Source organism: Uranotaenia lowii, chromosome 3 (genome assembly GCF_029784155.1).
Source record: "Uranotaenia lowii strain MFRU-FL chromosome 3, ASM2978415v1, whole genome shotgun sequence".
In the NCBI taxonomy this organism is placed as follows: domain Eukaryota; kingdom Metazoa; phylum Arthropoda; class Insecta; order Diptera; family Culicidae; genus Uranotaenia; species Uranotaenia lowii.
Genome location: NC_073693.1, coordinates 305,004,957 through 305,031,908, shown reverse-complemented (window position 1 = coordinate 305,031,908; position 26,952 = coordinate 305,004,957). Strand labels below are relative to the sequence as shown.

The following is a 26,952-nucleotide window of genomic DNA, read 5'->3' as shown; positions in this document are numbered from 1 at the left end:
ATTCTCAATACCGAACTGAGGCGACAACTGTAGTGATTTATATTTGTATACAAAATGTTTACAAACGGAAATTTCTTAGATTAAATGGAAATTCCCCACCAGATGGAACAACTGAACGTTGTTATGAGGTTTCAGTGTTTGTTTACAAAGTTCGAGAGTAGCTGAATAGTTGCGTGAATTTAACGCATGATTTCATTCAGGAAAAAAGAAGAAAAAGAAATTGGTTAAAATATATGTGTACTAACTAGCTGACCCGGTGTGCTTTGCTACAGCTTGGAATATAACTGAAAGCCATGACATTTTTAAAAATCGCATATTTTTTTATTTAATTTGTAGGATAGAGGCAAAGGCTTAAGAAAGTAGTTTTTATTATTTTAACAGAATTCACTTCTATGTTGGTTGAAATACCGACAATTGTTCATTAAACTATCATTCTAATATTGTTTACTGAAACTTTGCAGAACAAAAATCAATCCATTAGCCACAGAAACCATAGAAAACAGCTATAATATGTGAGTTACATCTTTGTTCCGTGTTCAGACACTAAAACAGTATATCCCTTAACTTGCTGAAACTAGAAAAAGTAGATGAAAATGTTTCAAAATGTATTATAAATTTTTTTGCAGAAAGCTGATAATCAGTCACTGTAGGGGCATAATGAGAACCTCCCCCGGGGCGGTATAAGCACCATTAATCGGGGCACGATGAGCGTTTTCTGCCTCAGAATCTAGCAGCGAATTCAACTCGATGAAGTCAGTTGAATTATAGAGCTACAGCTTGACTAGTTTCATCTGACGATTTGGCCTATCGGTAAGGTGTCGGAGAGATAATCAGAGGACTCGAGTTCGGTTCCAGGTCGAGGCAATTTTATTTTTCAATTACCATTCATGTACATCATGTTGCAGTGTGTACATTATAGATTAAGATGATTTAGCGATCACAACAGCTTATTTTGTGGTGCTCAACAACTATAATATTTTCGTTACTTGAGAATACCTAGTTGATTTTTTTAATGTTTCTATAAAAATTATAAGGAGATTTCTTTTTTGCTGAATAATGAATACTATAGGAACCACGAAACTGTTCCTCGTGCAAATTTATTTGAGAAAATACGTTTTTCCTTCAAAAAGAGGGGTGCCCAGTTGGCCCCGGGTGCTCGTTATGGCCTTTTCTCCCCCATGTAAGATATTCAATTTTAAAGAAAGAAGTTCAAACAGCAAAACTTTTCATAGAATTGTTATATCTCTGACCGAGCGATTCCATTTATTTTTTTTTCCTTATTTCATTTTAACATTTTTCTATTGAATTTTATGATTTCGATAGTTAAAAACATTGCCAAAGTAACACGTTAGGAGCATTACTAAGTACGTCTATCAGTATGGCGGAGTGCGTCAATAATTAACTTCTCTTCGTGGTTTCAAAATCGAATATCTCAAAAAATAGTTTTTAAAGTGACAAATTTGTGATAGAAAATAGTTTTACAAGCGTAAGTGTTCTGAAACGAACCAATATAATTTTTGTACAGAAGCCCCAAGTTCCCTTCCAAAAAAATTTAGTTTTGCCTCCCCTGCCAAATTTGACTTTATTTGCGTGCTTAGCTTGATTGACTACTCATATCCACCTTAAACCATTGAACTCGAAATGCTTTATTTACAGGTGTTTTCTTAATCGATTCTAGAGGAACTTCTTATTTTTACATTTCTTTTCAAACTATAGATTTCGAACTCCATGGTCGCTGGCGTGGCTAAGCAGAACAAGTTCTACGTCGCCATTGCAATGGTTAAAGGGTGGTACGGTCAAAATTTGGTCAATATCAACTTGACGTATTTTATTCAATTTTGCATTTTAAAAATCATAACACCCCTCATTTTGAAGGTGTGTGTTGCTCCTATTTTGATTTTGAAATTCACTCTTCAGTTGTCAAAATGCCGTCCAAGGAAGAAGTGCAACGTATCAAAATTTTGCTCGCGCATCGCGAAAACCCGAGCTACTCGCACGCAAAGCTGACAAAATCGCTAAAAGTTGCCAAATCGGCCATTACAAATGCAACTAAACTGTTTGGGGAACGTTTGTCGACAGCCAGGAAGTCTTGATCGGGGTGAAATCGAAAACCGGAAGCCGCTGAGACGACAAAGAGAGTTGCCGGTAGTTTCAAGCGAAACCCTAACCTCTCTCTCCGAGATGCCGCAAATAAGTTGGGTGTATCGTCTACAACCGTGCATCGAGCCAAAAAACGAGCCGAACTATCGACTTACAAGAAGGTAGTGACTCCAAATCGCGATGATAAACAAAATACGACGGCCAAAGCGCGATCCCTGAGGCTGTGCACGACGATGCTGACGAAGTTTGACTGCGTGGTAATGGACGACGAAACCTACGTCAAAGCCGACTACAAGCAGCTTCCGGGACAGGAGTTTTATACGGCAAAAGGAAGGGAAAAGGTAGTATATATTTACAAGCACATGAAACTGTCAAAATTTGCGAAGAAATATCTGGTTTGGCAAACCATCTGTGCAGGCTTGGAAAGCAGCATTTTCATAGCTTCCGGGACTGTCAACCAAGAAATATACGTGAAAGAGTGTTTGAATAAACGTCTGCTGCCTTTCCTGAAGAAACATGTTTGTTCCGTACTGTTTTGGCCGGATTTGGCATCTTGCCATTACGGTAAAAAGGCCATGGAGTGGTACCCCGCCAACAACGTGCAGATGGTTCCCAAGGACAAGAACCCTCCCAATACGCCAGAGCTCCGCCCAATTGAGAAATACTGGGCTATTGTCAAGCGGAACCTAAAGAAGACCAAAAAAACTGCTAAGGATGAGCAGCAGTTCAAGGCAAACTGGTTTTCTGCGGCGAAGAAGGTGGACAAGGTGGCTGCACAAAATCTGATGGCAGGGGTTAAGCGTAAGGCCCGGCAATTCGGATTTGGAAAAGCGGAAGCCTTACTGAATATTTTGACCGTATCACCTTTTACTACTCAGTGATTAATCGAGGCTATCAATTGTGCACAAAGTCCAAAAGAATGGTGCTTGGGATAAGCAGCCGTTCTCATTGTACAAAACTAATGCTCTCCCTTTTTATATGATTTATATGATTGAAAACGGCGCCGGCCAAATTTTTCGATGAAAATGGTTTTCTCCGTTTTGGGGATATCCTTTTCCTTACGTACAGTGAAGTATTGTGGCCCAGGAAGGTTTTTATAGTCGAATTTTACAAACAATATTGATTCATACAGTTCTCGGACTCTTGGTTTGACAGAGGCGGCTTGATTTGGGTTCCTTTAGATTTTTTCTGCTTCCGATACGTCTTGAGCCCAAGTCGCTAGACGTTAGACGTCGAGGTCCAGACTTTTCTCGCCGCATCCCGAACGGAAGCCGATGGTTTCTGTTTGTAGGCGATAGCAGGACTTACAGGACCAGATTTTCGACCACTCCTAGGTTCATCTTCCAATGTACAATGTTCACCATATTTTTTAATAGCTGTCCGTACCGCTCCGACGCTCAAAAAACTCTTCTTTGGCCAATTTTAATTAGATTTCGCTCACAGTACACCACTTGTGCACGGTACTTTTTTCTCTTCTCCGGAGTAAGACCACGCATTTTGAAATGTAATCAAAAACTTAATGTTTTTTTTTATGTTATCACGTACAGAAATGTGTAATCAAAAGGACGCAGCCAATAGATTTCGAAACAAATTATTTGATTCAGAATGACCGTTAAAATTAGGTGTGCTAATAATTTCTGGAACAGTCTATACTTATTTCGATTCATCTCAGTGAAACTTTATGTTTTTTTGAAAGGACCTATCTAAAGCGTATCATCACCAATGGCTATGATGCCAGAAATAGCACAATGGCATACCGGGAGCGAGTTTTGATCTTAGGTCCGCTGGCTCAGAAGACATGAACGCTATTCTCTAGGCTACGGTTGGCGGCGATTAATGATCCTAAGGGGAGGGGGGATATGGATTTCATAAATTTTTGTTTTCTTTTCTCTCGGATGGGAATTTATTTGAAAGATATGTTCAAAACATAGAAATTTCCTTTAAGTATTCACTGATAGTAAGCATAGTATCCGATGAACATGATCTCCTTGGTCGACTGTTTCCGAACGAGGTACACGAAAGGCCGATTTATTGGCACATCGATCGCTCCGGATCTGAACACCATTCGGGTTTCTAGCAAAACAAAAAAAAAAGACGTTGAAAGTTGAAACATCGTGGTTTAAAAACTACATTGTTCAGAAAACTTACCCGTGACTACGGCAGCTGTCGTTCCTTGTTCGGTGACATCGATACGGCCGTTTTGTTCAATGCTCGAGAGCCGATGGTTAGCCTCGAATGCATCATCCTGGAATACTGCACTGAGACCCATCTGCTGCAGGATATTGTTAGCCTTAGTCTTCTTGGTGATGGAAAACTTGGGCAGATGAACGTCCAAGGTCCAGTGCGAGGTAAGTTTCCGGTTTATTTCTTCATACACTGATGCATCCAAATGTTTGAGGGCCGATTCGAAGGGTTCCGCTGAATTTGGCATGATGATCAACATAGCCAAATCCGTGTGGGCTTCATAAGCTAGCTCAACAGCTTCGAATTTCGAAATTTCACAGTAATTAAAATTGCCCCTGGTTTCCATCATGTCAACAGAGTGATCTCCGTTTGCAAAATGAAAAACGTCCTTTTTAGTATCCTTGGTGATAAATGGAATGTCCCAAGTTGCGTTCATAGTGAGTACATTGAGAAGCATCATGCTGTCCTGTTCGGAGAAATCATCAGCGGCGTAGAGGTTCTTTATCATTGATTTGGTCACCCTTTCGACCCAAGCGTTGGCGGAATCGGCCACCTGTTGACCTTGCTCGAAGTCGACGGCCTCTACTGGAATCTGGTACTTGTCCTGGAGCGATTGAGTCAGCAGAGGACGTTTGAGGCCATTGTATCGAGCATGGTACAACTTGAAGACCATACTGAGCGTCTCGCTCCTAGAACTGGCCAACAGGTCATTAACCTCACGTTCAACCTGCTGTTTGTTAGGGGCCAATCCCAAAACAGTTTGCAGCTCCTGGGCCACATTCGGTTGTGCCTGATGGTACATCGCTGCTAGAGACGTATGAATTCCAACGGGAGCCACGATCAGGTTCTCACCCGGATTATGCCGGTTGGTAAGACGCAGGAAGTCAAAGGAAAATTTCGTACGTGCTGCATCTGAGAATATGTTAAGAGTTAAACTAAGTTTGAATCATTCTAAGATGATAAAAATCAACCAACCGTTTGCGAGCAGTCCGATAACTTGGGCAAACAGAAACAAAAACACTAGAGACCTCATTTTACTGATACGTGGGTACACTGAACTGGGAACACTTTTCAACTGATAGCCTGGGTTCAGCTTTTATAGTGATCATAATCCTCTACATCAGAGATCTTCATTTCAAACTACCCTGCAGTGAGACTTCTAATGCTTCTCATTAACACGTGCACTTCTGTTAATGGAAGAATGAAGGGGTAGTTTTTAGAGGAAGTGAATCTGTTTGGCTGAAGAAAATCAATTTTAATCGTAATTTATTTTTATATAAATTCATATCGCACTTGATATTGTACTTATTGTCCTTACTTTTCATTCAATTCATTGGAACAGTAAAAGTCCGATGAGTTGAGTTGAGTTTACTATCTGTAGTTAAAATCGCTGACAAACAAAGTTGCAACAAAGGCAGCTGCGTTGTTTTGACATATAATTTTATTTGCTTAGTTAATGGTAACAAATAGTTTTTCCATGCTCATGAGCTCCTTTGATGAAAAAAAGATTGTTGCATTTGATGTTTTTTATTTTAAATACATACTTACAATTTCCACAATTGTCAGCAGCAACTAAATTATTCATTGTTATCTTTAAAATAATAAAAAATCACTTAGAAAATAACCTTTTTCTTGTTTATTGAACTTACATCTAAACTAGAATTGTTCGATCGTAAGGAAAATATCGATCTCCTAGATCGATTCAGATTGACGATCGTAGCAACGATTCACCAAAAAAAAATGAAGCTTGAGGAACGATCTTTGATAGATCGATCTTTCCCAGATTTAACAAGAAAAAGCTTTTTTGAAGAAAAAGTTAAATAAAATGGACAAAAAGTTTCTAAGATCCATGGATAATTAAAATGCTTTTTGACGCTTTAATTAAGGGGGGGGTAGGGTCTAACGGGTATAAAAAAAAACACCATTTTCACGATTTTTTTCTGGAGCTATCGTTCAAACAAATGTATTCAATTTTTTTGCATTATACAAAGCATTGTTAAAAGATCATTTAGTAATTTTTTCGTAGTAAAATATTGAAAAATGAGCCGGTGACGGAGCATTTTCGAGGATGCCTTTTAGAAAACAGGATTTGCGGTGGACACTGTATCTCAGCACAGAATCATCTGAAGTAAAAAAATCAGAGCAAAATATTTTTAATAGATGTTTTTCTAGACCCCAACGTTTTTATTTAACTTAAAAATATTTTTATGAAATTTTTGTGGCTGTTTGAAGTAAAAATTACGATTTTTCACGAAAAAATCCACCATTTTTCACCTCTAAAAACTCCCCAAAGTAAAAAAAATCAAAAAAGAAAAACGTTGGGGTCTGGTATTTTATATATAGAAAATATGTTCCAAATTTGAAAAGAATCGGATAAGTAGTCTTCAAATGACGATGTCCACGGACTTTAAAAATGTGCTTTCGAGAAAAACGCGTTTAAAGTTTCTGCTCTTGCTTTCTTGCAGTATTAGATAGGAGGAGATAAAGGCCTATAACTTCTACAGTTTTGCTTCAATTGACTTGAAAATTTGACACAACATTCTTGAAATGTTTTGCAATAAGAAAATAAAAAAATAAAAAAATCGATTTTTGGAAAGTGTTAGACCCTACCCCCCCCTTAAGCTACTCAATATATTGAAATTTGCAGGAAAAAATTCCACCATTCCGAAACACCGAAAGTTGAGTTATGTTTCTGAGTGAAGCGCATTCGCGTTAAGTGAAAAAAATGAGTTATAATATCTAAATACCTTGGCTAAACGAGAAAATGATCGAAAGATCGAATCGAAAGTAAACCGTAATCGCTTTTTTCATGCTAAAGAATCGATTTGAAATATCGAAAATCTGAGTTGAAATGATCGATCTTCCAAAGATCGGCCAATCCTAAAATCTAAACCCTCATGTTGATTCAGGCAAGCACAGTATTTTCGATTGTCAAAAGTCTCCCTTCGGACAAAGAAAAAAAAATCTTGGCGGATTGTTTACAGTGAAAAACGATTTTTTTTTACGCTAGACCTGTAATGGTAAAATGGTAATGGTAATGGTAAAAATAGATTAACACTTTCATTTTCACGATAGGGCAACCGTACTGCTGCTTTTGATTATCAGTTTGATTAATCGAGTTCTGAAAAGCGGAATTTTGATGAAGATATTCAAAAGCAAGATTCAAGCAAATAATAACTATATAGGTAAGAGCTCTTTCATAAAAAAATGTTAGAAAAAATGTGTGGTTCTGGAGGACGATAAAACTTTAACCGAATTTGACACGATTTGGTATTCTAGTTTGCAATTTATTAACGATGTCAAAATAAAGGGCATTTATGGTGGTCTAAAATCTATATATATCACGCTCGGCCATATTGAACCATTAATGCTTGAAAAATAACCATAATCGAAGTTTTGTGGATCAAGTCGTTTTATGAGTTTTCAGTGAAAACTCATAAAATGAGATTTCGATGAGAACTTGGATTATGGTTATTTTTTAACCGTTTGCTAAAGGTAGAAAATGGGTAAAAAAACACCGTTTTGAGCAAAAGTGAATGAGATTCTTTCTTTAAGTATTAAAAGGAACAATTTCGATGGAAAACGGATATTTTTAAGGTATTTATTGAAATCAAACATACATTATTATACTTTGTCATAATATGTACCCAGATTACGTGCCAATGGAATTGATATTAAAAAAAGAAGCACCCATAATGTTCGGTCACAGTCAAGGACTATAAAAATCGCTCACTTCTCGAAACGCACACGAAAATGCTTCGCCGCCGGCTCGCTATTCGTTTGTGTTCAATACAATCATGAACAGCAACAAAAACGATTCTACGACGGCGGTTTCTATGCTGCTCGTATTAAAAAATTTTATGAGCGAGTCTGAGGAACGGGATCACGAAAGACTCGAATTTGCTTCATGAGAATTTTGATACCAAGCTTGCTGTCTGTTTAGGGAAAGAAGTACGCCAGTTCAGAAGAAAAAAGTTGGAAGAAAAAAAAAGGAATCTTTCGGCTCGTCCTTCTCAGAGACAAACCGTCCGTACCGTCCGGGCACCGATCGTTTAAAGATTGGCTTGGCCTACACAAGTGCACACTGTTGCTGTTGATGTTATTGATGATCCTTCAAGCTCGTAGCTTCAAAAAGTGACGCACATTCTTTCGTGGGAAGCAATAATAACAGCATTAGCAAGAAGCAAAACAATTCTTTTGGCTCAGCATATTTGCCTGAAAAGAATAATAACATCACTAAAATGGATTGGACGTGCCGGCCGTATGCACACTGTTCTTCTTATTTTCCATTCCTTTTGTCCAACGCGTGTTTACAGCCAATTGGGATTGGGCCTGCTAAAAAGAATAAAGCTTGCTCTTCACTCTTACACAGATTTCCATAAGAATGACAGCTAATCGGAGTGAAATTGGAGTGAACGCTATTGCTTTCTCTGTTTAACACACGAGAAATCGTATACTGGGATTGCGAGCGCGCCCATCACCCATACGGCTTGGCGTCATCTTTGTTGCTGTTAGTGTTTGTTCCAGCTCAAGCTTTGCAAAGGGACGAACATTTTTCCACGGGAAAGAATAATACCATTACTAACACGGCTCATGAGCGGGTTGCTAATAAGTTTAATGAATCGGCTCGCTGCTACGCAATCGTCGGGTTGATGCTAGATTTTGTGTGCGGGAAGGAAGCAAGGCAAAAAGGAATCAGGAGCCTTGGTCGTGTTTTCGTTTTGGTCGGGCTTGATTCGTGAGAACAGGAGATTCTCGCTCATACCTCATTCGCGTTCCACGGCATTTTTATGAGCAAAAATCGGAGCGATGCAGGCTCCGTCGCTCGTTTGAATGAGTTTTTCAATCCTTGGTCACAGTCCATCAAGGCTGGTTTCACTGGTAGTGATTGTTCTTTGGAGGCCAAGAACTAAGTTGGAGCACAACTTCCAGCACGGAATACTCCATGAATCTTCCCATTTTCTTAAGTAGCGGATCATTTTTTTCTGAAACATCAGAACGAAAAAAATTAAAATTTCGTTTACACCTAGTTTTCACCTAGTTCACCGACCGGAAGGAGAAAGTGTTTCGTAAGAAGCAGTTTGAGCCATCGGAAACACCGGATGTATGTTATCTCCCATCATGTATGAGATTCTCTGCAATGAAAAAAAAACCTGTAAGAGTATAGCCAATATGTAAACAATGTATGAAAAAGCAATTTACCTTTGATTTTTGGTTCCAAATGGTTTCTTTTTTTGTGCTCGTTATTCTAAAAAAATCCTTTCAAGTTTTCGTGCAAAACACGTCGGCATCTGAACACAATTTGCACCGAATGAATCGAAAGAAAACCGGAGTATAATCTTCCAAGTCGATTTGAAAAAATGAACAATGGCGAAGCGGAACATTTTTCAACCATTATTATGGTTTTCCACTGAAACTCTGAAAACGCTTGAAATTTAACAATTCATTCCGTTTGAAAAATAACAATTTTCGAAGTTTCCGAAGGAAAATCAGAAAACGGTTGAAAAAAAATCGAAAATGGTTAGAAAAAAATGAGCGTGATAAAAAGCTATTTCTGTGGGTTTGTTTGTTTGTCCTCTATAGACTCAGCCGTCTTAAGAGCTAGAGAGCTGAAACTTGGCATGGACGCTCATAAGGAACAGGAATGATGAAAAATGTTTTCGGATTTTCGGATGACCCCTTCTGAAGGGGGTCGTCCATACAAGACAAATATTTTTATCGCGATATTGACGTTACTTTTCGTCGGGTTGTGTTGGAAAGTTGCACAGGAGTGTTTTGTAATACGAGCAATCGATTTCAGGTTTCAAATTTTGTGTAAGGGGTCAGCCAAAGGGGTCGTCCATATTAACTGTTCGATGTTTTTGCGATATTGTCGTTATAAAACATCGGATTCAGATGAAAATTGGTACACGAGAGTTTTGAGTGATGTGCAATCGATTTGAGGTTTCAAATTCACTGTAAGGGGCCGGCAAAAGGGGTCGTCCATATTAACATTTCAATAACTTAGTGATATTGACGTTATTATACACCGGATTGGGAAGAAAATTTGCACACATGAGTTATAAGTGACAAGCAGTTGATTTCACTTATCCGAATTAAAGCCAGGAGTCGGCCAAAGGGGTCGTCCATATGAACTATTCACTGTCAATGCGATATTGTCGTTATTATACATCGGATTCAGATGAAAATTGGTACACGAGAGTTGTTAGGGACGAGAATTCGATTTCAGGTATTAAATTCAATGTAAGGGGCCGGCAAAGGGGGTCGTCCATATTAAATTTTCAATATTTTTTTGTCTATATTTTTTTTTACTTAATGATCCCGCGCCGATCCTCCGGTGCATAGGGCCGTGGTAAAAGACCTCCACTGTTGACGATCCGGAGCCAGCGTCTTCACCTGGTCCCAGTCAAGATTCTCGTCGACAGTTCGGATTTCAGCAGCTAGGCTTCGCCGCCACGAGTTTCTGGGTCTGCCTCTTCTTCGATGACCTTCTGGATTCCAATCTAGCGCCTCTCTGCAAATCTCATTTTCATCTCTTCGCAGCGTGTGCCCAATCCATCTCCACTTACGTTCCCGAATCTCGATTTCTAGCGCCCTTTGATGACACCGGCGATGTAGTTCCTCATTCGAGATCCAGTTGCCAGGCCACCAAGCGCGGATGATATTCCGCAGGCAGCGGTTTACAAATACTTGCAGTTTTCGCGTCGTTACCGCATATGTGCACCAAGCTTCGCACCCGTACAGCAATACGGATTTGACGTTTGAGTTGAAGATTCGGATTTTTGTTCGTAGCGAGATCTGGCGTGACCGCCAGATGTTTCGGAGACTCGCAAACGCAAATCGGGCCTTTCTGATCCGTGTTTCGATGTCTTTTCTGGTACCACCATCAGGCGTAATCTGGCTACCAAGATACTGGAAGCACTCCACTTTCTCAACTTGTTGCCCAGCTACCATGAAACTGGAGGGATTTCCTGTGTTGATCTCCATCGACTTGGTCTTTCCGACATTGACTTTGAGACCTGCTGCCTTGGAACTTTCGGTGAGGTCGTCGAGTTTGCTCTGCATATCTGGTTGTGTTTGGGCGAGCAAAACAATATCGTCAGCCAGGTCAAGGTCGTTCAATTGCTCCATTGTTGAAGGATTCCACGGCAATCCTCGGTTCGATGCACAGTCAATCGATCCAATCAGAATCTCATCCATTACGATTAGAAAAAGTAGCGGTGATAGAATACATCCTTGTCTCACTCCAGCAGCTACCGGGATTGGTTCGGACAAGACACCGTCGTGCAAGACCTTGCACGAAAATGCCTCATACTGTGCTTCGATGAGATGGACTAGTTTCTCTGGGACCCCTCGTCGCCTTAGAGCCGCCCAGATGTTTTCATGGTTAAGTCGGTCGAATGCTTTTTCGAAATCAACGAACACCAGCAGAAGAGAGTCCTGGAATTCGTTGATTTGTTCCAGTATGATTCGTAGCGTTGTGATGTGGTCCACACATGATCGTCGAGATCGAAATCCAGCTTGTTGCCGTCGGAGTGTAGCGTCTATTTTCTCCTGAATCCTGTTCAGAATCACTTTGCAGAGTACTTTGAGGGTTGTACAGATCAACGTTATGCCTCGCCAGTTACCGCACTCTGTCAGGTCTCCTTTCTTCGGGACCTTTACGAGGATACCCTGTATCCAGTCGGCCGGGAATGTTGCAGTATCCCAGATGTCAGCGAAAAGACGGTGCAACATTTGTGCTGATAGGGCAGGGTCGGCTTTCAGCATTTCAGCAGGGATGCAATCGATCCCAGGTGCTTTGTTGGATTTCATGTTTTTGATTGCCGCTTCTATTTCAGCCAGCGAAGGCGCTTCCGAGTTGACGCCATTTATGCGACTTACTGTTGGCGCTTCGAGCTGCAGATTCTGTTGGCCATCGCTATTCGTGACTCGGAAGAGTTGTTCGAAGTGTTCAGTCCATCGTTTGAGCTGATCTGTTCGATCGGTCAATAACTGACCTGCTCGGTCTTTTAGCGGCATTCTTGCATTGGTCCTTGCACCACTGAGGCGGCGAGAAATGTCATAAAGTAATCGGATATCTCCATTGGCGGCGGCTCTTTCTCCCTCTTCGGCTAGGGAGTTTGTCCAGGCTCTCTTGTCTCGTCTACAAGCTCGTTTAACTGCCTTTTCCAGCTCCGCATATCGTAAGCGGGCGGCTGCTTTGGCTGACCCGGTACATGCCTGCTCAATTCCGACTTTCGCCTTTCTCCGATCATCGACCATCCTCCAAGTTTCATCCGACATCCATTCACTTCTTCTTCCACAAACTTTACCGAGAGTACCATGGCTCGTCGTGATAAAGGCATTCTTGATTCCACACCACTGTTCTTCGACTGTTCCGTCTGTCGGCAGCTCCGAGGCTCGGGATTCTAGCTGTTCAACGTATGCCCTTTTCACCTCTGGATTCTCCAACTGGCGGACGTCGTATCTACACCCGACTTTCTCCTCGCGCCGTTGGACACGTGCAACTCTCAGTCGTATCTCGCCAAGGACGAGGTGATGGTCAGATGCAATGTCTGCGCTTCGTTTGTTGCGGACATCAAGAAGGCTCCTTCTCCACTTTCGGCTGATGCAGATGTGGTCAATTTGATTTTCTGTTCGGCCATCTCGGGATACCCAAGTGACTTTATGTGCTGGTCGATGGGGGAAGAGCGATCCACCGATCACCATGTCTATATAGTCGTTATTAAACATCGGATTGGGATGAAAATATGCACACAGTAGTTTTCAGGGACAGTCAATCTTTATCAGATGTCAAATGTTTTGCCAGGGGTCGACGAAAGAGGTTGTCCAAAATAATTAATTTTACACTGTTTTAGCAATATTGACATTATTATTTAATAGATTGCTTTGAAATTTGGCACACGGGAGTTTTAAGGGAAGGGCAGATTGTATAAGAGGCCACCGGAAGGGGTTTTACTTTTTGGCAATAATTGCGTTGTTATGCAACGATCGGGTCGAAATTTATACACGGGGTTTTTTCCGCACGGTCAATTGATTTCTGATTTCAAATTAAGCAGCAGACGACAGAAAAAGTGATCGTCCAATATTTTTGCAATTAGTCCTTAACAATGAATTCGGAAGTGCATCTGAAAAATGTTTTTAAATTGACTTTCATACAAGCTGTTTAAAAAAACGAACACACACATTTAGAATCTCAGTGAAACTTCATGTTTCTTTGAAGGGATCTTAATTCTACTTAAGACTAAAGCGTACATCTTTCAAGGATATGAAGTCTTACTAATGCTTACACCAGCAAACCACAGAAAGACAACTATGTATGCCGTGACCGAGACTCGATCTCATGACCTCTGGCTTAGAAGATTTGAAAGCTATCCTCTAGGCCACGGTCGGCGGCTGTTCATGACATATTCCAAGTTGAAAGCGAAACGGAGTTCGTATGGGATCAGCTAGTACATTTGATAAAAAATATAAACATAAATGTGTGTGGGTTACGAAAATTATATTTACGGCTTAAACCACTCTGCATGTTTTATATCGGTCAAAATAAATGAAGAGACTTTTTTGATAAATTTAAAATATATTAATTTTGGCTCATTTTTGTTAACTGAGGAATGAACCAAGACAAAGTACATTTTATCGAAAAATACCGAAATTCACCAAAATGTTTCAAACTGAGACATATTGAAATGAACTGTCCTATCATCGATACACGAATTGAGAAAAATGGTACTGAAGCCAACCCAAGCAACCAAAACTTTACACACACTAAGGAATATTCGAGTAATTTTAGTCAAAAATGGCACTTAAGGTAACAATCAAAGTTGTGTGAAATTTTACAAAATCTATTTTTATTAAGTTCACGAACTCTCTTAAAGCAAGGTGTAAGGTTCTGAATTCTCATACATCTGTTGAAATGTACACTTTTTTTTTAAATATTTTAAGCCAAGCTTTTAATTTTTTTAAAACTTATTTTTACCATAAAGAACAGGTATCTACTTTTTTTTGTAAACACCTGTTGTGTCAGAAATTGAACTATAAAAAATAACTTAGTTGTTTCAGCACCATTAAAAAAGAAAAATGGAATGAATAGTTTGCGTTCTTGGATATTATTTTGACATTAAATTATTTAAATTTTAAATTATTTATTCTCAGAATCACGAAGAAAAAAGACGACTGTCATTCCAATTGTTTCAGCTTGTCGTACCAATCATCGAAGTGTAGTTGCTTTTTTCACATTCAACCATAAATCTAACTTCGCAACTATCTATTAACCGCTGATTGATCTCCCACAATCAACTATGAATATAATAGATTCAACTGTAATGGTATAATTGATTCTACTGTAAACAGTATTGTATGGTTGATTTTAGGCATTCAACTACAAATATAATAGATTCAGCTACAAACTGCCGATCGACCATACGCAATCAACTATGAATATGATAGATTCAACTGCTGTGGTATAATTAATTCAACTGTAAATATGAAAGATTCAACTACATTTGTATGATTGATATCAGGCATTCAACTATAAATATAACCGATTCAACTATACTTTTGTGATTGATCTCTCTCAAAAAACTATAAATATGATAGATTCAACTATAAATTTATGGTTGTTTGTACTAGAAATTTATTCAACTACACTTGTATGATCGATTCTAGGCATTTGAACTATAAATGAAGTAAAATTCATTATATATTTTTATGATAGACTAGCTGACCCGGTAAACTTCGTTTTACCTTCTTATGTAATCGTAATAAATGTTTGATTTCATAAACACGTCCTTAACTTCATCGTGCTCGCGAATCGATTCTTATTGAAATCGTAAAATAAGCTGAATTTGTACTGGGACCCCCTTTCATAAAAAGTGAGATTCTTGAAACTATTATACAAACCATCTCTGACCCAAAAAACCCTCGGATACCAAATTTCACTTCATTCCGACCGACCATTCATACGTGATGTTGTTACAAAGAAAATGCCTCCATTTTTATATATAAGATGAAGAGATAATTTTGTATGGGGAGCCCCCTTTCATCAAAAGTGAGATTCTTGAAACTATTATACAAACCATCTCTGACGCAAAAAACACTCGGATACCAAATTTTACTTCATTCCGACCGACCATTCATACGGGATGTTGTTACAAAGAAAACGCCACCATTTTTATATATAAGATGAAGAGATAATTTTGTATGGGGACCCCCCTTTCATCAAAAGTGAGATTCTTGAAACTATTATACAAACCATCTCTGACCCAAAAAACACTCGGATACCAAATTTTACTTCATTCCGACGGACCATTCATACGGGATGTTGTTACAAAGAAAACGCCACCATTTTTATATATAAGACTAGCAGACTCGGTAAACTTCGTCTTACCATGTTCAGCTTGACGTTCATTTTCCATTCTTCCTAGTTTTTTTTTACATTTCCCTCATTTCCATTTACTCAAATTGTCTCGCTTTTTTCTATCGAATTAAAACCTAAGAATTTTAACTCAATTCTACGGGTCTTTATTTAAATTATCAAAAAATAACCTTCATCAAATAATACTTGCGTATTACATGAATACTTTTCTGTTAACTTTTATTTATTTAGGTTGCCAATTCGATAATTTTCCAGCACTCTACGTAATCGTCCAACTTGGCAAGCAACATTCGAAAAAATCCTCTTTTTGTAACTTGTCTATAAATAACTGTATGTTCTTAATATGTAGTTTTATTTGTTGAATTCCATTTAGTTGATTTATTCCGCTTTATTCGAGTGCACATTAAGATTTAAATCGAAATCAAAAGTTTCTTATTTATTGGAATATATTGCATATGAATCTATATGAAACTAAAATTTTGAATACCGAGACAATTTTTGGAGTATTTGCCTAATATTATGCCTAACACAGGGTTTTCAGCTCCCAATTAGCTTTGGATGGTGTATTTTATAGAGCTGAAGAAAAAAAAACATTAGAGAAGATTTTTTACTAACCATTTTCAAACAGCTTTTTGTTCACTATCCTCTTTTCTCGAAGCAGTTTGAATTAAAATCCATATTTTCACCAAAATCGTGTTCAAAAAAGTTTCGCCTGATACTAAACTTATAGATTTGGCACATTTCAACTTAAAGTCTTTCAAAACAGCACTTGTCATGGTATTAAATTTTGATTTTGTATACCGCAAATTCCTTTCTTTTCATTCAAGCTGAAAATGCAAATTAAATTCCTTTCATCTTCAACCCAATGAATCAATAAAACGACTGGTTTTAAAAGGAGGAAACAAATATGTTTTGATTTTATTGTTATTCAACCGAATAACAGCATTTTTTTTTCATTTTTATCTGAAAGCGATGTGCCAATTAAACCCATTATTTTAAAGATTCTAATTGAAGTATTGGAATGTTCTGGTTTCAAAATTTCCTAAACATTGTTGGTGGTGCTTTGCGATATCATTTAGGATTTTGTAATGTTTGCAAGATTCAATAATATTCAATTGAAATTTTCAATTCAATTTTTAAAAATTGAAAAGATTGAAAAGTAATAATCTGTTCAGGCTTCGATGGTTTCATGAGTTCATTTTATTTTCTGGAAATTTTCATTTTAACATCACTCAAAACCTTAAACAAAATTAGGTGTCTTTTTCATTGTAAATCTTAACCCTTCGTTTCATGATTTTTTATTTTTCCTTAAAAAACATTTTAAACAGTTTTAAATGATGAGTAAATCAAGAAAAAAAATTAAAATAAAATACGATTTTTTTCATTTTTCCATACATTAATTGTTGCAAATTTGTTACTTTATGAAACGAAGGGTTAATTTTCAAAAATGAATCACCGGGGCAAGTACAAACGGATATCACCACAATTCAACTTTCATATTCTCTGAAAAAATCGATATTTTCAAAAAAATATTAGTTATGTTGGCAAAAAGAAATATCTAAGTATACATATGTCCCATTTATTGGGGCAAGTGAAAACACATAGGTCTTTTTCAGATGCGTCAGTGAAAAGACTTTTAAATGAATTTAATACTTGTTCTTGTTTGTCTGTTATATCAACTTTAATCATATACCTTGAGTTTTTCTCCAGAATATACTAATGCTTGGTACTTCAATTTCACTGGACGCTGTTCAACCAATAGACCTTGATTTACAAAGACCTTTATAATAACTATCTGGCCATTTTGGAGATCAAATTCTTAAATGGTAGATGTTTCATGGGTAAATGACGCGTTTCAATTGTTCTATCGTGTGAAATGACAGGAATTAATATTATTTTTAAAACTTTCAGGTCATATTAAAAGACATTATGCTGCCCCTGAAATATCAATCACAAAAAAACTTTTCAACAATAAAAGTGGATCAAAAGCCTCTTCTATGTAGACAAAATATGTAAAACAGAAACACACTTTTTATGTTGAGTACGTACTTAAATTGTATGTAAACAAACAGTAAACTTGTAAACAGCTTTTCGGTGAATGATTTAAAAAAAGTCGAATTTATTTAGTCAGATTGTTTATTTGGGCCCAACAATTTTTAGATGAAGCAATGATTTATACATTCTTTGTAAAAGTTGAAAGTTTGCTCTCGCTCTAGTTTACCTTCTTAATTGAAAATTCTTCCGGAAAATGCATATCTTCACTTTTTGTTATGAAAAAGTAGATTATTTTATTGACTACTTCAACTTACGCATACAAAAAATCAAAAAGTTCGCCTCATTCGGCCTTTAAATACTTCAATCCTATCTAATCTTTTTTAAAGGACAGACTCTTGTTCAGTTAGTGTGTCTGTTCATTTTCATCGGATTTTGTTGTTCTTCTAAAAATTTGATGGCGCTTGAAACATCTTCAGTTAAATACAATCGTACATGTTCACAAATTTTTTTCGATCTATATCTATCGAAAACATCTGATTCTTTTTTCTGTTACCAAAATGAATCAAAACTAACGTTCTAGGCGTATTGGATTATACGAAATGTAAAGCTTCCCAATTTCTTTTTTTGAAACGTCCGTTATGTATCATACCATTATTTCATAAGCATCATTACTTAATTCATATTTTTTGGACAACAATTTACAATTTAAATTAACACGAAATAAAAATTGTTTTATTATTTGAAACCGTTTATATGGTTTTGATTCGATCGTTAAAATACCAATCCGTGTCACATCTAAGCGTCATCCATTACCATGTGCTGTGTACAAATAAGCAAGAAAAAAACACATCTCGGTTGCAAATCGCCCCTACGAGCATAAGAAATATAGGTACTTGGTTGAGAAACAGGCGCCTTATTGTTAAATTTTTCCAGCAATCAATGAACAGTATGCTTTGGTTACTATCCTCTTGCGACGACCTTTACTCGCGACGCCTCACCCGTGGAGACGATAAACAAACCCATCAAAAAAAGAAAATCTCTAAAAATGGCCCATGACTTCTTGATTTCAGATTTTGGCAAAAAATGCATATGTTTTATTCATTCGGCAAACTTTCAATCTGGGTCACATCCAGGCGTCATTCATAACCATGTACTGTACAAATGAGCTCAAAATCAAGAAGAAAAAAAAATCATATAGGATTCATAGTGCCATCACGTGCATTGAAAATATGCTTGGTTGAGAAATACGCGCCCAAATGTTCCTACTTTTTAACCAGTAAGCTATGCCATGGTTACCATCCTTTCGCGACGCCTCGACCATGGAGACGAAAAACAAACCGCTCAAAGGAAAGAAAATCTTGAAAAAATGGATGCCATGACTTTAATTTTATTCCAATTATTACAAATTTAATGTTTACGGACAATTGATGTGACTTTGTATTGTTTTTATTCGATATAAACCGATTCGCATGCCTACAGAATATTCTAAAAATAAATTCATTTGAATCGTTTGGGTAATTTCGGAGGAGTAGTACTACAAACACCGTTACAAGAGAATTTTATATAATAGATTGTGTGGTATTTGAATATATTTAGTTGATCCGTGTTCATCAGCAAAATTTAAAAAAATACCCCTCCCCCCCTCCTTTAGGGTCCAAAAATGCCATGCAAAATTTTCTTCTCTAGATTCAAAATCACAAATTCCTAATCAAATTTTGATGAACGACTAAAATAATTTAAGTGTAACAATCTCGATTCAGAACTAAAGCCAAAACCTCGAAATCATATCCAAGGTCAATAATACTACTACAGTTTTTCGAAAAATTTCAAATTTGTTTTTATTCAGTCCTAAAAATAGAATTTCAATACGCTTGTCATGCTTGTGGTAAAGAAGAATAAACTTACTTGGAAAAGATTCTGAACTGTGGGTGTACTTAGTATTCGAACAGTCTTAGTTCATAACTTTTCAATCATTAGCTGGAAGCTTTAAGAATATTTCAATTGATCTCATCCTACATATTTTTTATCTTATTCCAACAGTTTTTTTTTTCAATTTATTTTAGAACCTTGGGAAAACCTTTTCAACAAAATTGAACCAATGGTACAACATCGCGACATCTTACGGTTAAGTGAAAGGTTTTAAATAGAAGCCAAAACGCTTGTGGTGACTCTTTACAGTGATTGCGTGCTTGGGACAGAGACACGAAAAACATGAGTGAGTACCGCGAGTCTGGTGTTTTTTTCGCTCCTGTCAATCTGATTTATTTCAATTGTTTATTTTAGACTTTCACGACGCAGCAAGATATTTCGCCTTCAACATCTTCCAGCAGTCATACACTGCTCAGCCGAATCAGAACTCCAGCCTTTCTCCGAATGCCATCCAATCGGCGCTCGCCATTTTGTTCCTGCAGGCCAATCCGGAAGCGGCTGATGAAATGCGCCAGCTGTTGGGACTTTCACAAAACACCGAAAAAGTGGCCATGGATTTGGAGGCCTTTGTGATGAACTTCAACGACGCCTACCTGGGAGTGGCTTCGAACCTGGTCTACTCGAAGGACATTGATTTTCGGACCGATCTGCTAGAGACACTGCGCCGATGGTACAAAATGTCCCCGGAAGCCGTTGATTTCAGCCAAGGTCAGCAGGTGCTGGACTGTGCCAAAGCCTGGACCAACAAGGTGACCAATGGACAGATCAAGCGATGTTTGAAACCTAAGAAAGTATACAAGGGTGAGAGTATGATTCTGCTGAGCACCTTCACGATGAAAGCATCCTGGAAGCTACCCTACATCAAGGAATCCTCCGGAAAGGTGAAGTTTCATTACGAGAACGGTGATCACGAGATAGAGATGATGAACATCCGTGATTGGTTTTCGTACGCCAAGTGTGACGGGTTCCATTTCGTGGAGATTCCGTATGCCAACAACACCGACCTCGAAATGTTGGTCATCATGCCCCTAGATGGACAGCCCCTAAAGCAGATCATTCCCAAACTGACGGCTTCCTGGTATCGGGATCTGCAGAGTATCATGGGCTCCCGGAAGCTGAACCTCCACATGCCCAAGTTCTTCATCAACGCCCAGGTGCCGATAAAAACCATCCTGGAGGGTATGAACGTTCCGGAGATGTTCAAACCTGGTGCGTTTAACGTGTCGACCACAACACCGGCCCAGCTAACCGACATCAGACAATGCGTTCGGCTTGAGTTCAAAGAGCTGGCCAAGAAGTGCTCCGACGGTAACAGTGCGTTGAGACATCAAAAGTTGTTCAAAGTAAGAACCAATAGTTAAACTTTGAAAACATTTATAATTTCAGATCCCCGCGAAATCATCTGCAAAAAGTCGGAGTTCCTCGTCGATCGACCGTTTGTCTACTTGATCCGGAAGCAGTCGACCAAGGATATCATGTTTATCGGTCACTATTCGTACTATGAGACGGTGGCTACGGTGACGACCCCGGTCCAAGCTCAAGCTGCCAAATGATGGCCGCCAAACGGATAGACGGATTTTAAATTTAGATAATTACTTGTAGCGCGTGTCGATCAATCTCCTCAGAGTGTCGATGAGAGATTGCGTCGTGCTGCACATGGTTGGTTGTAAACTGTTTTATTTTTAGAATACTAGGAATACATACATCGATTGATTAGGTGGCAATGCTGCAAACTGTTGCCTTCAGGATTAGAACGTTAAGGACGCTTTAACTTGTTCACTGCCTTCGTTTGTAGAAATATTAGTAATAAATGGACTCAAATAGTTGTTTCATTTTTTAAACATTTTTCTCCTCTCGAGGTACAAGAACTTTTGACCTCCGCACAAACTGTTCGCACGAATCCATCTTGTTAGAAAATGCTTTGAATATCAATCTACTATTAAGAATCTTATTAGGATTCCTAAACTTCATCATCGTAAAATCAAAGGTCATAACCTCCCAAGCAACACAGATAAAACCAACTAGCATTTAAAAGTTTTATTATGGCATTTTATATGCAGCTAAATGGTCTCTGAATGCTCTATTTAAACTCCAACAAAACATAACATAATAAGTTGGTTTCAAGTAGAGTGTCCATCCTGGAATTTCCCGGGAATTTGAAAAAATCGGAAATTCCCGATTCCCGGGAATCATATTTAGTTCCCGACCTGTTTGTAATTATTTCTCTGAAAAAGCCTGATAGCCTCCGGAACCATTCTTATTATTCTTTTTGAAAATGTAGTCATACAAAACTCATTGAGATTATGCCGATTCCTGTGGTAGTAGACAATTTGTAGACATTTGTTGCAGCTTTTTTATTCAAATAGACAAGTTAAAAAGATTATATGTGCCGTAAACTGGTGGGACTTTGCTCACTTTTTTATTCATTTTAGAATAATTAGAAATGCAACAAGTTTTACTGAAGCTTTTAAAATAGTTATTGAAGTGTGTAAGACATTTCCATTTACACAGTAAACGAAAATTACCGAGTTCGGTAATTTTTCTTACCGAAATCCTAACATGTGTAAATCGTTAAACTGTTCGGTAATTTTTTCGGTAAAAAATAAACGAACATCGGTAAATGAAGAATCGAATTACCGATGTTCATTTATTTTTTACCGAAAAAATTACCGAACAGTTTAACGATTTACACATGTTAGGATTTCGGTAAAAAACATTACCGAACTTGGTAATTTTCGTTTACTGTGTACATGATTTTCTAATTTCGTAACGCATTCGGATTTCATTAATGAAAATTCAACAGAAAGTCAGCTTATTGACTTCGGGGTGATTTTGATCACAGTAAAATCAAGTTCAGATCTACAATAAATTCATTACAAGAATAACTGTTACATTTAATAAGTATCAAATGATGCTTAGAAAAACATAGGAAATTGAAGTCAATAATAGTAAATGGCTTTTCGAAGTTTTAAACAGCTTAATTTAAAATTTCTCAGACAAGTGGAAATAATTTTGTAAGTGTTTGATATCTGTGAGAGTTTAGGATTGTTTATTTAATGTTATTTATTCAACGTTTTAATAGAAAAAGATCAAATGATTTAGTAAAACATAACTCTAAACGCGTACTTTATTTTTCTTGATGTTATTTCCTGTGTTAAGTTTGATCATCGAACTTTTGCTTGTTTTTAGCAATATTTGCATCGACGTTTCTTTTCTTCACGATTTTGGCTTGCGTAGCATGTTTTTTTGAAGGATATTTATTCTTGATGTTTGGTTCTGGTTGAAACGATTGGTTTTCTTTGTCTTCTATTTCTTGTTTAATGTTCCTAGATATAAGCACTGACCACACTGACAATTGAACATTGAACCATTTTCTGTCTAATTTTGTGTAGTCAGATTATGTAGGTTCGCAATACCGACGGCAGGTGACGAACCTGAAAAATTTGACAAAAAATGCCCTGTAGGAAAAATGGTCCAGTTTAGCCCGATTTTATCGTGAAATTGCATGTTTTAGTTTTAAAGTTGGGTAGCATTTCCTAACTGGGATAGCATTTCTTCAAATCGATCGATGCGCACTCTGGAATCGACATTGCGTACTGTTGGAAAAATTATCCAGAAAACGGAATCGAATGTCCAGTCAGTATGGTCAATGATATTAGCATCTGCAATTGCACCTCTCCAACGCTAGCTCCCGGTTGAATTTCCATTAAACGACGTCTTTTGGTTATAGCACGTTCTTTTATGTCGAACCTTTCTTTTCAAAGAAGTTCTACCAAATTATCAGCAAATGAACTGTTGGCCTCTGATTTGCCACTAGGAATTCTTCTCAATACTGCGGACCTATCAAGCGGATTAATGCCACATGCTTTAAATCCAGCTTCCATATTTCTCCTGCTGTTTTTCTCAAGATTGTCCAGCGTTTCCTTAAGCAACCCTGGAAAAACGTTTTTTTTGAAATAGTTCCTTTGGGGAAAAGTTTCCAACCTTCGAGAGTTTTTCTCCAAATCTGCTTTAATGGTTGAAAGAAGGCTACATCCAATGGTTGGCTCAGACACGCAGAGGTAGGAGGCAAAAAAAATAAGTTTTATATTGTTATCCAGATCCAATCTCATGACTCGGAGTGAAAGATGTGAGGCTTCATTATCACCAATTATAATTCTCGGTTTGTTGTTTTTCAGGCTTTTTCATTAGGGTAAAGCTACAATTAACAACCAGTCTTCAAAAACACCACTGTCAATCCAACCTAGCAAAAGAACCATTAAAATTATTTTTAAAATAAATGAACTGTGTCATGAATCATTACCGGACTTGGTTCGGTTGTAGCGAAATCCTTTCGATCCTCCTTCTACCCAAGGCGGATACAAATATAGAGCTTAAAACCACATATGGTACCAGTAGTTGACCGTCCGCAAATCCAGCAAACATCACTGAATATGATGTTTTTGAAACATCCATGACGTTTTCGACATGCTTTTGGCCGCGCATGACAATGACCACAGTTCGTTTCATCGTAATTTCGGAACATCGGAACTTCGCACAAATTTGGTTCCAAGTGATCGAGATACAGATGGATTGCTTCTTCGCTAATTTTAGCACGGGTTCGCTCAATATTTTGCGACCAACGCGTCGCCAATTTGAACTTGTTTCGCGTCAACAAACCATACAGCCAATCAAAACCATACAGATCAAAGTTTTTGAGTAAGTTTCAGCAAAATCGATTAACGATGTGGAAATTTTCAACGGTTGTTTCAAATAATTTCGCTGATTTACTTTTTTAAACCTTTAAATATTTAAGTGTTCCAAAAAGTTTTTGGAAGTCTGCAATTACACCAATTATATATTCATTCACATTCACTCACATTATTTTTTTTGCATTTTTTCTTTTCTTTTATATATAATAACACCTAAATTTTGCCATGGTTTTGGATTTGCAAAATTGAAATCCATGCCCAGATTTAGCCTGGTTTTTTTTTAAATGCCCGGAATTGCTAGGCCCGGATGGGAGTGGAAAAAAATCTGGCAACCTTAGGATATCCCCATTTTCCTGCGTTCGCCAAGGTTCGATAAGCTATATTTCTATCAGAGTCTATATATTTTACATGTTTTTGAATATTTACCGAGATCCCGGGAATTCCCGGGAAACAGGCCACCAGATTTCCCAATTCCCGTGAATGAGAAAATGGCCGGGAAATGGACCCTCTAGTTTCAAGCTTTTTTGTATGTTTTATGAAGGCACGCAGTGTTCGATTTTAACACTAAACGTACCGGAGGCGGTCAAATGACGGTTTTCGAACTTTGAATGATGATTACACCTTAGGGTGATTTGCCAATCGTTGTCCCCTAACCCATTGTTGCACAGCATGACTTAAATTGTCAATATTTCAGCTGTTTTTCAACTTTTCCTCAAAAATTATACTGAATCATGTAATTCGGAATGTTTTCTGATGAAATGAGGCTTTTGAGATATTTTATGCTGTTACATGTGTATCTTATGACAGTTTTAATTTTTCTTGTATATTTCGCGCGGTTTTTGTGCTAATTGTTAACAAAATCCTTAACATTCCTTCTACGGAAAATAAGGTTTTACGTCAGAACAAAACATTTTTAGTATCAGTTTTCTATACGAAACGTTTTTTGGACAATTTTAACATAATGGTTTTGAAAAAATATTATGATCCATACATAACCAGAAAAAATGTCGGATCGTGCAACAATCGGTCCGCTCAATCTCCTCTTGCCCCATTGTTGTACATAATTCCGCTGCAAAATTTGTTTGGAAATTTCAAATTTATAAATTGTTTGCCGCCAAATACTTTGTTTAGTTGTTTTAACAGCCAAAACTAGCAATAAAATTTTTGGAAGCGATTGATAAAGTCCTGAATTATAACAAGGAGACTTGTACGGAAAAAATGCAAATTTTTATTCAAAAACCATCAGAGCTAACCGCTGGCGTTACAACGCCAGGATAACAACCGGAACGTTTTATATTAAGTTAAGAGGCGACGATAATGTAGTCAATAGACAAAGGGATTCATTAAATTTTAAAACTGCTTACGACCCTGTCATTGCTAAATTAACACAGACACTGACAAACAAATGTAAACGAAAAACAAAACAAACTGTCCAAAATCAAAGTAGTTTAGACGATGGCCAGTAATTTGTAAGTTCCAATTAAAAATTAAAATTAAGATTGAATGTTTAAAGAAAAATATAATTTCAGAGTCAACTGAAGAGGAGCGAAAGCCAGAGTAGCTCGAAACGTCTGGACAACTGGTAAAAATTGGTTTTTTATATTAAAACTCGCCGAAAAAAGTCGATAAAATCCAAGAGCAAACATTCGCGGCGATAAATCCAAATTCAAAACCAATAATTAAAAACAAATTTAATTTCAAACTTATTTGAATTTCTTGGATATGCGGAAATTTCTCCTTCCATACAAATTGTCATACAAAATTGAATACGTTCATCGACTATATACATGCAACTAAAACAACTCGTATTGTCTATTGATATGACATTTTTTCTGAATAAGTGGAGATTTACGTTTAACTAGTAATTTTATTAATTTCTGTACTCCAATTAATTATTCTCCACTCGGAATTTTCATATTTTTTGCATTCAATGTTGATTTTAAATAATGAATTCAATAATTCAAAGACACTTTATATTTCCATAAGTTTTTTTTTCAACGGTAAAATCTAAAAATTGAAGTTTTGAAATTTTTAAACTCGTTGAAAAAACATATGTATGTATGAAAGTCGGGCAACTTTGTCTGAAAATTGTCAAAGTCACCTCAACTGCAATGGTTTTGAGAGACTACTTTTTTATCAGATTTATTTTGAAATCTTTTATCCCGACCATTCACTCAACATTTTATGCAAAAAATCTAAAAATTATTCTAGAGAAATCTGTTTCTCAAATTTCGAGACGACAAATCTTAAAGAATTGTATTCCATGTCATCAGCGATCCCCTTGATATTGCTAATAATATTGTCAAAATATTGTACAGTAGGAAAACTACGACCCTTATTCCCAAAAATTCGAAGTCGAAGGTTGGAAAACCCGAAATATTAATTATCTGATGTGCAGAAATTCGATTCTGTCGTCGAGTTGCCGTCACTGAAGACATCTAAGTGAAGCTTTATTTGGCCCTTATCATCCAGACAAATAAACAGTCATAGTTTTGTGAAACTTAATTTGATCCAAACAGTTTTTCAGCCGGAAAACTCTTAGGAAACATTTCTATGTTATGTGTTTGTTTCCTGAAGATTGATGAAATGCTACTGAGGTTACATTAATTACAAATAAACCCACTTACATGAAAAAAATATTTAAATCAATTAACTTTTTGAAAAGATAAATTC

At 37.2% G+C, this 26,952-nt stretch overlaps 2 protein-coding genes across 3 annotated transcripts; one reads left to right on the top strand and one right to left on the bottom strand.

The window, feature by feature from the left end:
- Window positions 1-4,016: 4,016 nt before the first annotated feature.
- LOC129757280 (plasminogen activator inhibitor 1-like) lies at window positions 4,017-5,399 on the bottom strand. 2 transcript variants are annotated; one of them, XM_055754442.1, is made up of 3 exons: window positions 5,260-5,399; window positions 4,249-5,196; window positions 4,017-4,173 (listed from the first exon to the last, which is right to left on the bottom strand). In XM_055754442.1, the coding sequence occupies exons 1-3, from the start codon at window positions 5,315-5,317 to the stop codon at window positions 4,049-4,051; spliced, it is 1,131 nt and encodes a 376-aa protein (XP_055610417.1). In that variant the 5' UTR covers window positions 5,318-5,399; the 3' UTR covers window positions 4,017-4,048. The 2 variants fall into 2 exon arrangements, with proteins under 2 accessions (XP_055610417.1, XP_055610418.1); XM_055754443.1 differs by having other exon boundaries at window positions 4,249-5,190; window positions 5,260-5,332.
- Window positions 5,400-19,847: 14,448 nt separating this feature from the next.
- Window positions 19,848-21,347, top strand: LOC129757544 (ovalbumin-like). The gene is made up of 3 exons (XM_055754814.1): window positions 19,848-19,874; window positions 19,943-20,902; window positions 20,975-21,347. The coding sequence occupies exons 1-3, from the start codon at window positions 19,871-19,873 to the stop codon at window positions 21,139-21,141; spliced, it is 1,131 nt and encodes a 376-aa protein (XP_055610789.1). The 5' UTR covers window positions 19,848-19,870; the 3' UTR covers window positions 21,142-21,347.
- The last annotated feature ends 5,605 nt before the right edge of the window (window positions 21,348-26,952 follow it).

What these genes read in the sequence shown, in the direction of transcription:
- LOC129757280 (XM_055754442.1), bottom strand. Translation starts at nt 5,317, where the DNA reads ATGAGGTCTCTAGTGTTTTTGTTTCTGTTTGCCCAAGTTATCGGACTG. An exon ending in TATCGGACTGCTCGCAAACG is followed by an intron (nt 5,197 to 5,259) that starts GTTGGTTGATTT and finishes ACATATTCTCAG; the next exon opens with ATGCAGCACGTACGAAATTT. An exon ending in GACAGCTGCCGTAGTCACGG is followed by an intron (nt 4,174 to 4,248) that starts GTAAGTTTTCTG and finishes TTGTTTTGCTAG; the next exon opens with AAACCCGAATGGTGTTCAGA.
- LOC129757544 (XM_055754814.1), top strand. An exon ending in GAAGTGCTCCGACGGTAACA is followed by an intron (nt 20,903 to 20,974) that starts GTGCGTTGAGAC and finishes TTATAATTTCAG; the next exon opens with ATCCCCGCGAAATCATCTGC.